The 12,237-nt window shown below is 42.5% G+C and overlaps 2 protein-coding genes and 1 pseudogene across 2 annotated transcripts; 2 read left to right on the forward strand and 1 right to left on the reverse strand.

The window, feature by feature from the left end:
• Window positions 1–1,553: 1,553 nt before the first annotated feature.
• LOC115692378 (GDP-L-galactose phosphorylase 2-like) lies at window positions 1,554–2,519 on the reverse strand (annotated as a pseudogene).
• A 776-nt stretch (window positions 2,520–3,295) lies between these two features.
• On the forward strand, window positions 3,296–5,915 carry LOC115692367 (60S ribosomal protein L4-like). The gene is made up of 2 exons (XM_030619192.2): window positions 3,296–4,472; window positions 5,634–5,915. Exons 1-2 carry the CDS (start codon window positions 3,366–3,368, stop codon window positions 5,745–5,747), a joined length of 1,221 nt encoding a protein of 406 aa, XP_030475052.1. The 5' UTR covers window positions 3,296–3,365; the 3' UTR covers window positions 5,748–5,915.
• A 1,952-nt stretch (window positions 5,916–7,867) lies between these two features.
• LOC130136803 (beta-glucosidase 24-like) lies at window positions 7,868–11,878 on the forward strand. Its single transcript, XM_056307146.1, has 14 exons — window positions 7,868–8,003; window positions 8,297–8,439; window positions 8,623–8,692; window positions 8,844–8,902; window positions 9,044–9,119; window positions 9,274–9,351; window positions 9,521–9,608; window positions 9,696–9,948; window positions 10,064–10,179; window positions 10,309–10,529; window positions 10,621–10,652; window positions 10,790–10,895; window positions 10,969–11,077; window positions 11,401–11,878. The coding sequence occupies exons 1-14, from the start codon at window positions 7,934–7,936 to the stop codon at window positions 11,588–11,590; spliced, it is 1,611 nt and encodes a 536-aa protein (XP_056163121.1). The 5' UTR covers window positions 7,868–7,933; the 3' UTR covers window positions 11,591–11,878.
• Window positions 11,879–12,237: the final 359 nt, after the last annotated feature.

Below are 12,237 nucleotides of genomic sequence, written 5' to 3' on the forward strand. Positions count from 1 at the left end.
TCGTTGGTTTGTGTCTTTTTCGCCTCTTTTTCTCTCTTACATGTTTTTTACATGCTTTACATATTTTTCCGGCGCCCCAGTTTGGGGGCGAATGTTGAGGGTCCGATGTCTATGATGAGAAAACCCTGGAGGGTTTGACTTCCTCTCGGTTGCGTTGACCATAAAAGATTTCAAAAATTATGTTGCATTAATAACGGGTTAATTCCAAAAAAAAAAAAAAAACACCGACTTTACTTTAAGTGACAATTCTGGCCCAAACTTTTTTTGTCTCAATAAAGAACACCAACTTTTACTTGCATCCTAAATTTGGCCCCCATAGTGTGAAATTTTCAAATTGTTCACGTCAAATTTGAGATGTAAGTGAAAGTTGATGATATTTTATAAGACAAAAAAAAAAGGACGGATCAGAATTATCACTCAGGGTCAAGTTTGTGCTTTTTTTTTAAATTTGGTCCATTAATAAATTTATTTGATTTTAAAAATTTATAAACACTAATGGGATAAAATAAATCGAAATTTCCAATATAGGAGAGACACATGGTAAGCACAGCTTTCCTTTTTCTCTCTTTTGTGTCCTTCGAATTTGTGATGGTCGATTGGTCTGGTGAGCACAACCCTAAATATTGATTTTGAATGTATCAATATCTTGTCCTATCCCGCAAGACTCGTGTAAAATGGTACGTTCATGATCTTTTTGTGTTATATACATAAAACATACGATACCATCTTGAAATGACTGATATGAAAAAAAAAAAAAACAAATCACAGTGCCTTTAGATATCTCGAATTTGAAAAATTGGTGAAAATCTCACTCCTAAGTGTTCAAAACTAGCTATTTTGAATCGGTTTAATTTCCGTTAATTAATTTTACTATAATCCACTAATTAACACTAAAACTCGTAAAAATAACCCTGTTAACAGAACCCTCTCAATTCTGTAAAATTTCAAAATTGTTCATAACTCAGTAAAAAATTATCAGGATGCTCTTTCCGTGCCTAGTTTTGCCATTTTTACATTTTTCCCATTTAAGACGTAACAAAACCTTTTAGTAATCTTTCAAACACACCAGACATATGAAAAGCATTTTAATTCAAGTCCAACAATCACAATAGCTTAACATGCAATTATTGAAACTTAATCACATATAGAGTAAAATCTAGACTAAATGACCAAACAACCAATCAACCAAGTTCAAAAGTACGTTCTCATGCGGCCGCTCTGACTTCTAATAAACCAGTGGATTTGATCTTTTTTTTTTTTGATAACTCGGAATCCTCCGCACGCGCCACACATAGAGAAGTGACCCACCACCAATGGCGCCACACTTAAGAATCCCTAACGACTACGCTGGGATTCGAACTCTGATCCCTTCGTGGGGGGACTAGAGCGCAAGCCAACGCAGCCGCTGCGGGCGGTGGCAAAGTGGATTTGATCTTTATACAGGGTTTTTCCTAAAAAGTGATCCCCAACACTTGTTAAGCAACTAAAAAGAAATTATTGCAGTTTCTAACGTAGTGAATTTGCTGGTGATGTGCACAGTCAAACTTTGAAATTTACTGCAATTTCTCCTCAGATGCCTCGTCATAGTCTTGCTTCCTCTTCAGGACCATATGCCCAGTGATTTCCCACATCGCTGGGTTCGCTTGCATGTCCCAGAAGCTCCGCACTGACTTCTCCAAGAGCTTGTTTCTCAGCATACATCAATCAGAATCTTTCGTGGAGTACATTCAAAAGTCTTCAGTATATCACGAATATAGATTGCGTATCACCTGCGGGAACAGGAGAATACCCTTTCCACGATTCGATACGAGGGCGTCGTAAGGAATATTGGTGTCTTCCAGGCAGATACAAGAGTCTGAAACACCCTTGGACGAGTCTTGTATGGTATTTCCACCTTCAAAAACAAGACCTCTGACTGGATAATTGATAAATTCAGATACATGCACCCCATTGTCGGGGGCTGCTATTTTCGATATTGATGATCAAGTTACATCTTTTATCCTACCGAAGTTTACAAGTCGTTATTTGACAAAGCCGACAAGTTACGAGTAGAAATTTATCGAGTAGACACCCGGAAATGCAGGTGATTTGATGGTGGCAGATGCTCCCTGGCTGTTGAAACCTAGTCGGGTATAAGGATCTCCAGATTCTGAAGCCATGCACAGGGCGAGCCAGAAACTTGCATGATCAATCCTTTGAGGCAGGCGCCCCAGGATGCTGAGGGATCAGCAGCACATGGCCATATTCAATAGGACGGACCTGTGAATATAGAAGAAGAAGAAGAAGATCAGCCAACAAGCTTCCCGAAAGACACCAAAAGCAAGACGATGATTTATTTTCAAGCAGACAACCACGTACATTGATGGCAGCAAACACTGGGGGAACCCTCGACATCAATCGGAGCATCAGGGAAGAACCCGAGTTTCGCCATCCTCGCTTGCTTCGAACCGCGAGAGCACCGCTTCCTGTCCAACTTAGGTGAAGTTGAAACCTTTCTTCTTGAGGTGACGGCTCTTCATTCAGCTGTCCAATGAAGCCATACTCACGCGAGATCACCTACACCAAAACCACCACAGTAAACATCACAATAAATTGGGACAAGGTGGCCATGACAAGGGAGAAAGACAATTTGTAGGAAGGAGATAATTAATAATCAATCAATATTTTAAGTAATAATTTAGTAATCAACAACCAATTTATATTTCAATTAATAATTTACCTTTCATTTGTTTCCAGATTGATCTTTGAATTTCCATGCCATGCTTTGGCTCAACTTTAGAAAGAGACATTTGGCATTATGGGCGAACATGGGTGCTTAGCCAATCATGAACCCCGTAACAGATTATGTTGTCAACTCGTATCGAATAGATTTATATATGTCAAGTCATTAAAATAAGCAAATTGTATACGTCGAGGTTGCACCAACCGAACCACATCATAACATGATTTCCATGGACTGCATATCATGGCATGATTGCAATACGTGCACGGATTGAGTGAGTGCCAAGCTCGGCTCTCTTCCATGGCACGACCGAACGAATCGAGTCGTGTTAGGAATCGCTACCTCCGGACCGGGAACGATCTTGACTCTCTCGATCCAATACCCATGGGCTGGGCCCACTCTTGATACTGGGCCTGGGCCTTTGTTCCTCCTTTGACATTCTTCTAAAAAATGCTCATCTGGAAGCCCAGAAGAAGCCCAGCCCAAAACAACACGATGGCAGGCCCGTAAATTCGTCCATCTTCTTCGTCTTGTCTCTGCATATAAATACCGAACCATCTCGAAACCCTAATCTCTCCCTGCGTCCACCAATCCCATAAACCCTTCTCACCTCCCCCACTCCGCCGCCGCCGCCGCCGCCAAAATGGCCGCCGCCGCCGCGCGCCCCCTCGTCTCCATCCATTCCCTGGACGGCGACATGGCCACCGACTCCGCCGCCACCCTCCCCTTGCCGGACGTCATGAGGTCCTCGATCCGCCCCGACATCGTCGGCTTCGTCCACTCCAACATCTCCAAGAACAGCCGGCAGCCGTACGCCGTCTCCAAGCGCGCCGGCCACCAGACCTCCGCCGAGTCCTGGGGCACCGGCCGCGCCGTCTCCCGTATCCCCCGCGTCCCCGGAGGCGGCACCCACCGCGCCGGCCAGGGTGCCTTCGGCAACATGTGCCGCGGCGGCCGCATGTTCGCCCCCACCAAGACCTGGCGCCGCTGGCACCGCCGCGTCAACGTGAACCAGAAGCGCTACGCCGTTGCCTCCGCCATTGCCGCCACCGCCATCCCCTCCCTCGTCCTCGCCCGCGGCCACCGCATCGAGTCCGTCCCCGAGCTCCCCCTCGTCGTCTCCGACGCCGCCGAGGCCGTCGAGAAGACCGCCGCCGCCGAGAAGGTCCTCAGGGAGATCGGCGCCTTCCCCGATGCCGAGAAGGCCAAGGACAGCATGGGCATCCGCCCCGGGAAGGGCAAGATGCGCAACCGCCGCTACATCAACCGCAAGGGCCCCCTCGTCGTCTACGGCTCTGAGGGCGCCAAGATCGAAAAGGCCTTCCGTAACATCCCTGGCGTCGAGGTTGCCAACGTCGAGCGCCTCAACCTGCTCAAGCTTGCCCCCGGTGGGCACGTCGGGCGGTTCGTCATCTGGACGAAGTCCGCGTTCGAGAAGCTCGATTCAATCTACGGTTCGTTCGAGAAGACCTCGGAGAAGAAGAAGGGATACGTGTTGCCGAGGTCGAAGATGTTGAATGCTGATTTATCGAGGATCATCAACTCTGATGAGGTCCAGTCTGTGGTGAGGCCGATCAATAAGGAGGTGAAGAGGGCAACCCTGAAGAAGAACCCATTGAAGAACCTGAACACCATGTTGAGGCTCAACCCTTATGCTAAGACTGCTAGGAGGATGTCTCTTTTGGCCGAGGCTCAGCGTGTGAAGGCCAAGAAGGAGAAGCTCGACAAAAAGAGGAAGCCCGTTACCAAGGTACTCTTTTTATTCTACTATAGCTTGTTCTTCTATTGGACATTTCGCCATTACTGTCAATTTTATCACTTTAGTATGGAGACAGGATCGTTTAGTGTTAGTTTAATGTATATGATTGTGTACATATTGATAGATACTCTTTTTGACTTGCTATCGTGATTTTTCCTCATGTTGTGTGGTCTTGTTACTAAAATTAAAGTACATGTTGCAATTTATGATATTTTAGCATGACTTTAATGTGTCCTAGTTTGTACATCGGTACTCTGTTTGATGGAAGCTTATGAGTCGCAATTGCGATTTGCCTCTGACAATTCCCATAGTGATTGTTGTCTTGTCTTTAGACTCACGTATTTTTAGTGAGTTCGTACTTATAAAATATCGAATTTTGCTTTAGGTGGAAATCCTTGAATGTTATTTGATACTAAAATCTGTTTAACCTTTGATCTGTGGATGAGTTTCATTCATAAGGTTTGGCGTTGAACATTGATCAGAAGGAATATCACATTAGACTAGTCACTAGAGAGATGAGATGTGCTTTTGAGCTATCTGTGATGGGTTTACCACCACAGTTGAATAGTTGTGCTACATGCTCATATTTTTGGCACTAATCTCTATTACAAGTATATAATGCCCTGATCACTGCTCTTTTTTTTGCTTGGAACTCATTTTCTACATTCTGTTGTTTCAAAGAAGTGTTACCGCGATGGCGAGATCATATGTTGGGCTATTCTGTGCTGTTTGCATATGGTAACTATTGAGCAAATTTGAAGTTGGAGCCTTTATAGGCTTATCATGTCTGTTTGTCCGTGAAGTTAATTTGGTGCATTGCCCTTATTTAGCTTCTTGTGAGTTGATATGCGTTTGGTACTGTATTTGCAAGGTGTCATCTGTTCACCTGCGACTGCTACTAACTTTGTGGCCGATGTTTAGCTTTCTTGTATCGCTCAATTCACATCTTCTCTTGCACTTAAACTTGTCAAACTCTTTTGACCAAAAAAAAAGAAACTTAACAAACTCAAGCTATTTTTGTGGCGATTCTCTGTAGTTGGCCTGCTCTGTTTTATATTGTCTGGGCGAGGGGAATTTCGTCATTGCTCCAATGAAGAATTGCCTCATACACATGACTCATCTCCTATTTTTGTCATTCGCTTGTGCTTTCAGGAGGATGCAGCAGCGATCAAATCGGCCGGAAAGGCATGGTATCAGACAATGATCTCAGACAGTGATTACACCGAATTCGAGAACTTCTCGAAGTGGCTCGGAGTCTCCCAGTGAACTTGATTAATGTCATTTTTATCTTGCCTTAGACCTATTTTTGTCATCTGTTTTGCTTTCTTGCCACCCATTTGTGTTGTTATTTATGCATTTTTGAGATAGGATCTCATGGTTTTGGAAGAAGGTTGATTGAAATCACAAGAGAATTGCTTTTTCCTCCCTGCTTTACCCATCCTGGCATCCTTTATTTGCAACTGTGTTATTGTTTATGCAGCATAATCGATGGGTTTTCTTCGTTCTTGCCTTCGCTTCCCCTTAAACATGTGAAAATATGGTGGAAGCTGATGAACATGAGGGCATTTTCTAGTTTTGTTTGGAGAGAAAATGCATATTCTTCCATAATTTGCTGTAATGTATAGGATTGGAGTTTTGCTTGTTCATTTGGTTAGTTTTTGGTTTTTACTATTGCTTCATTGTATACTCACTGTGACACCAAATGCCAAATGCGACCCTTTTCTTGAATGATATGGCACATTGTATGTCCTTCCCAACCTTTTCTTTATATTGAAATCATTCATAAGCCCAGATGGGAAACCACTTACGAGATAAAAAACAAAAATTAATAAGGAATTAAGCGTACAAATAGAAGTCACATCTTTCTCCTCGTGAAAATTACAAAAATTTTCAAAAAATTCTGAGGTAATGACATAACAAGGGGTCTGAATTTGCACTCGGTGCTCAATCGCATGCCCGTTCAATCAAGCATCTTAAATTTTGATATTTTGATCGATTTAAGGCTTTTGTTGCATGTGGACAGATAGGCTCGACGAAAATGATAAAACGGACAACCACATCGATCTTTTTTCAAATTCAGCATAGAAAACATTTGTAAGGCCGACTGTATAATAAAAATTTCAGATCTCTTCATTGATAGAAATTACGGGATAAAAATTATATTAGCGAAGAAATTAAGAACTATGTAAATTTAAAAGAAGAAATAAACTAAAGGTCCTCTTCGCTCGCGAAAGACGAACTCCAGAGACAAGGGAGCGGGAGGGAAAAGAAAAGCCGAAATAAAAATACGAGGGAGTTCCAGTGTTGGTAAGTCTTAATTATTAAATCGTAAATAAATCGAAGATTGAGAATTAATTTGGAATTTTTTTTAAATTTACATCTATGGAAAAGCCCCCATTATTTCCTAAGTGCCAATTGGCATTGTTGAGAAGAGAAAGAACAACAAAAGGATGCAGAGCTGATCATGCTAGTAGCCCTGAGTTTTAATTCACTATACACTAATATTAAAATATTCTCATTTTGATAAATAGTGGAGCCCCAACATCTTCACTCTCTCTCTCTCTCTCTCTCTCTCTACCAACTCTTAGAGGAAAGTTTGGTCAACTGGCATACAATTAATGTTGACAAACACATGCTCTTCACCGTGATTTGCCCTACCTATCAGGTGAGGGAGTGAACGCGAAAACTCCCGCGTGGACCGTCTCAATTGACTAGACACAACCATATTCATAGATCATGCGAAATTCACGCAAGACACATTACTATCAACCTGTTATTTAACAGCAAATTGAGTCTTCACGAAATTGATTCTATGAATGGTTATAGTTGCATATTGATCGGCCAGACTAATCCACTTAGATTGTCAATATGGCAAGGACGTTCCTCCAATCACGCATCACGAGATTGAAACGGGGCATGCCCCTAGTATCCATCGACGTAGATACGACTAGGGCATTTGTCCCATGTAAGGCCAAGGGATACGTGACTTCCCTTGCAAGTTCGCCGACCACAATAGACTCCTAGAATAGGTTCGGCTTCGGGGATTCTCGGTCACAACAAAACGCGTGAGGTTTCATCAAATGATAATGGTGATGTCCTTCCATCTCCTGAAATTTTAACTAAATGCAGGCGTTCCCCATGTAAGAAATGGACTAAAGTTAGAAATCTCTCACTTGCTGAGGAAATTAAGAGCTGCCCTAGACCTAGTTGTTCCTAGAAAGCAGAGATGTAATGTCAATAGCAGGCAACGTTTGCCATTACTTGAGATGTTACTTTCATTTACTTAGAGGAAAAAACGTCTAGGTTTTAATCTACAGTTTCCCACCAAGCCCAGTTATTACTCATATGGATTGGTCCCCCTTCAGTCAGTTTAACCAGTGGAGATTGCATCAGAAAAAGTGGGTAGGAAAAGGGAAGATTCAGAAGAAGTTTAACTTGAAATCATCGCCGAAATGGGATCGCGGGCTATTGCTACTCGGAATCTCATGCCGATTCTATACGCTGTTTTGCTTTTTGGTCTTGGTCATGCCCGTTCATGTTTCTTGTTTCATTTCCTTCTCTTCTGTAAAACCTTTGCAGCTAAAAGAAAGCTGTTGGCAAGAAAATGTCATCCGAAATATATTTTTGGCTGAATAATGATGTCATTAGAGATGATCGCCAATAAAATTTTCACCTTCATATGACTAAGCATCTTTCTCGTCGTTAATTTAACGCAGTACACGTTAACCAGCTCGGTTTAGATGGAACTCGAACATGTGATACATGTCTTTTGTGGTTTGCAAAGAATCTAATGACTGGGCATATTTTGTTGGCAGCAATGGCTAGAGTGAGCGAGGGTCCGTCTGCATCTATCGTGGAGGCGAAAGTTTCCAGTGCATCATCACGTGGCGACTTAAACGTCAGGAGATCCGACTTCCCCAGTGACTTCCTATTCGGAGCTGGCAGTTCTGCCCTGCAGGTACTTAACATTTCAAGTACATTTTGAGATTCTAGGATTTCTTGACCTTGTTATATTTAGACCTCGTTGACAGAGTAGTATCATCAATACCCGGCGGCTCCTGGTACGACCTATTACCATTCTCTTGAGTCGGATTAAGCCGCTGTATTAAGCGTCATCTGTGTGTTGATGTGACTGGTGCAGACAGAAGGGTCGGCCAGAGAATACGGGAAAGGATTGAGTGTCTGGGACGTCTATGCTAAGAAATACCCAGGTTCATTTCACCAATTTGACTCTATGCCTCCTCTATCAATATTATGCTCTTCGGCGTAGTTGATTGTTCGTGATGAAATTGCTCGCTAGGAGGCGACAATGCATCAATACTGGTCTAATTGTCCATAACTGATGTTTCTTTCTCTGTTCAGGAACAATCGCAAACAGAAGTACCTTGGAAACAGCGGTTGATTCATACAGACGTTATAAAGTAAGACGGAGACCCCCATGACACGTTCCTTTGGAGTAATTTTTTTTTCCTTCTGCTTCTGTAGTTAGATGTGAGAATTCCTAACATTATCCAATCCGGTCATGCTGTCGCGGTTTATATATGTACATTGCTACTATACAGAAAGAGGTCAAGTTGCTAAAAGAACTTGGAGTGGATGCGTACCGATTTTCCATTTCCTGGACCAGGATTGTCCCAAGTAAGAGTCATTTAAATTCTAGAGATGTTCTTGATACTTACATTGCGAAAACTTTTCTGCAGGAAGATTAACGTTCACTTTTTCCTAACAAGACTCTAGAAGAGAGACATTTTCCTTAAAACACGTAGCTTTATCTGATGTTAGGAATATGCAGGTGGATCCTTGCGTGACGGAGTGAACCAGAAAGGCATCGCTCACTACAACAATCTCATTGATGAATTGATCGATAATGGTGAGTACTTTCTCGCCTTCCGTTTCTCTTGACCTTTTGCAATTACTTGAATGATCATTCTCATTTGGATAACATTCATAACTTACCCTTTATGCCCAATGCCCTAGGACAGCTTAGACCGGAATTCACCTTAGTTTAAGAGCTCACATTCGCTTGTATTCTAATACAGGCATAACGCCTTTTGTGACGTTGCTCCACTTTGACCCCCCGCAAATGCTTGAAGACAAATACAGAGGTCCCCTGAACCGGAAATTTGTGTGAGCAGCTTTACAAACCCTTTCCAACAAACAGTCGCATTTTTATATCATATATAGTCATTGATACTTCTTCATTTTATATTCCAGGGATGATTTCAGGGACTTTGCTGAAATTTGTTTCGAAATGTACGGAGATAGGGTCAAGAAATGGACCACGATAAACGAGCCTTTGATGGTGGCATTGTTTGGTTATGACACAGGGCTCGGGCCGCCAGGGAGGTGCTCAGACCCTCCTGGTGCATGTCCTAGAGGCAATTCGTCCACTGAGCCTTACATTGTGAGCCATAACCTGATACTTGCTCACGCCGCCGCTGTAAAGCTTTACAGGGAAAATTTTCAAGTGAGTAAAAATGAGTCATTCACGTTCTAGATATCGTCGTCACATTTGGCCTATCAACTCTTTTTCTTCTGTGTTGTTTTTGATGTTCGTCTGTTTGATTGTGATTTGTTTCTAGGCTGAACAAGGAGGAGAAATTGGCATATGCCTCGTAGGTCAATACTTTGAACCTTATTCAGAATCTTCAGAAGATAAACAAGCAGCCCAAAGAGCTCAAGACTTCTACTTGGGATGGTTTGTACTGTCAACTTCTATTAGGCGGAAAATTTAACCACAACATAGATATAAAGATACTTTGATTGGTCGATGAACATGGGACAGTGTAATCATTCCCGCAGATTCTGTTTCCTGGTCACATGACAGGTTTATGGATCCAATGGTGTATGGATCCTATCCACACACAATGCGACGCGTATTGAAGGAAAGACTACCGAATTTCACTGGAGAAGAAAAGAACTTGGTTAAGGGGTCATTTGACTTCTTAGGCTTGAATTACTACACGACCAGATATGCAAAGAGCCTAAACGTATATCCACACGCACCGCCAAAAAGTTACAGTCTAGACATGCATGCAGACCTTCGAGGTAAACTTGATAGATCAATGAAAGGAGTCTAGATTTATCGATGATGCTCTTGTTTCTTCTCTATACTCACTTCAGTTTTGGCTGTCTGCAGTTGACAGAGATGGAGTTCCTATAGGCCCAAAGGTGAGCCAGAGGGAAGAAGTATCAAGATAGAAGATAATAAATGCTTTTTTCTGGGAAAGTTTAACTCTAGTTGAGATTTTTACTTTTCTCAGAGGCCACAAAACAACACTTTGCGCATACGTTTACTGTAATTGCAGGCTGAAGGAAGCAGTTTCATTTATATATACCCGATTGGGCTACAGAGAGTTTTGAAGTACGTGAAGCAAAGATACGGGAGTCACAAAATCTACATCACCGAGAACGGTTTGATGCCTTGCCTTGTTTCCTTCTTGCTTCTAGAGAATGCTTTAGTTCTAAAATGTATCTCGAACTCCAGGAGTCACCCAGGCGAGGGTCGAGGGCAGGCCGACACAGGAAGCGCTAAATGATCAGCACCGCATAGAGTTCGTCCTTCAGCATCTTTATCAAATCAACCAAGCAATGAAGTACGTTATTGCAACAGAAAAGGCAATCGATTTGATTTCATAATGGCATCCTGCTATATTGATTAGACTCGACTCTTTTGTGCTTTTCCGCTAGTTTGACAAAGAAAAAGGAATTTCTTGCACCAAAAGGCAACAGCAAAACAAAATTTAAAAATGAATCTTCACAATATAATGTCTGTAGAATGTTAGTCTTAGCCACTTTAATTGTGCTCCAGGAGTGCCTAAAATCGTGCTTTATTCGATCTGCTCGTGCTATCTAAACGCGCGGAGGCACAAGCCTGACTCGACCGTGCTAAAATGGCTCGAGTATTTGTTCCGTGCAGGCAAGGAATCGACGTGAGGGGATACTTTTACTGGTCTCTGCTCGACAGCTTCGAGTTTGGAGATGGCTACACGGCTAGATTCGGGCTCTACTATGTCGACCACGACAACAATCTCAAGCGCGTACCTAAGCTGTCCGCGAAGTGGCTTCCTGCATTCCTGCGAGGCAAAGAAGAGACGCTGAAACACTAGTCATTTACATGACAGGTAGATTGTTTCCGTTCCATTGCGCCTAGTCTGTTAAAGCCATACCATTGGCTGCTTTCTTGGGAAGTTGCACCACTGAGACATTGCCTTTTCATGTTTGCAAGCATGCATTAGGATTTTCTTAGTCCCTCAGATCTATTGTTGTCAAATGGCAACTAATGGAAGGGAAACTAGAATTTTGATTTGGTGAAAGGAAAAGCCCATTCACAGCCACACAGGACATTAGTGTGGATGATTTGCTTATTTTTATTTATTTATTTATTTATGCTTTGTTAAGACAAGGAAACCCACCATCTTAGGCGGGTAAATCTCGGGTCGATGAAATACCTCACTAATCTCGTGGCCGGGATAATACGTTGAGCTAAAAAGCCTAGGTAAATGGTCCAAATTGTGTGCACCTCGCGGCATGAAGAGTCGGACTTGTGCTGCCATGAAACCAATCACGAGGGTATTTCACGCGGAGATCTCGAAGAAAATCTCGAGATAGGAAATTATTTTGTTTCCATTTATTTTATTTCCGTTTATTTCCGAATCCTTAGGATTATGAAGTAAATCACTTAGAATTAAGAAGTGTGAAATATGTTCTTATTTCTTTCTATTTTCTAGTTGCCGTAGGCCCTATTTAAATGTTA

Source organism: Syzygium oleosum, unplaced genomic scaffold (assembly GCF_021117445.2).
Source record: "Syzygium oleosum isolate NSW1041296 unplaced genomic scaffold, Sole_v2.1 Sole_v2.50, whole genome shotgun sequence".
Taxonomy (NCBI): domain Eukaryota; kingdom Viridiplantae; phylum Streptophyta; class Magnoliopsida; order Myrtales; family Myrtaceae; genus Syzygium; species Syzygium oleosum.

Coding starts and splice junctions, on each gene's coding strand:
- LOC130136803 (XM_056307146.1), top strand. CDS start 7,934: ATGGGATCGCGGGCTATTGCTACTCGGAATCTCATGCCGATTCTATAC. Junction 9,120..9,273: donor CTGGACCAGGATTGTCCCAA/GTAAGAGTCATT, acceptor AGGAATATGCAG/GTGGATCCTTGCGTGACGGA. Junction 10,530..10,620: donor CATGCATGCAGACCTTCGAG/GTAAACTTGATA, acceptor GGCTGTCTGCAG/TTGACAGAGATGGAGTTCCT.
- LOC115692367 (XM_030619192.2), top strand. CDS start 3,366: ATGGCCGCCGCCGCCGCGCGCCCCCTCGTCTCCATCCATTCCCTGGAC. Junction 4,473..5,633: donor AGAGGAAGCCCGTTACCAAG/GTACTCTTTTTA, acceptor TTGTGCTTTCAG/GAGGATGCAGCAGCGATCAA.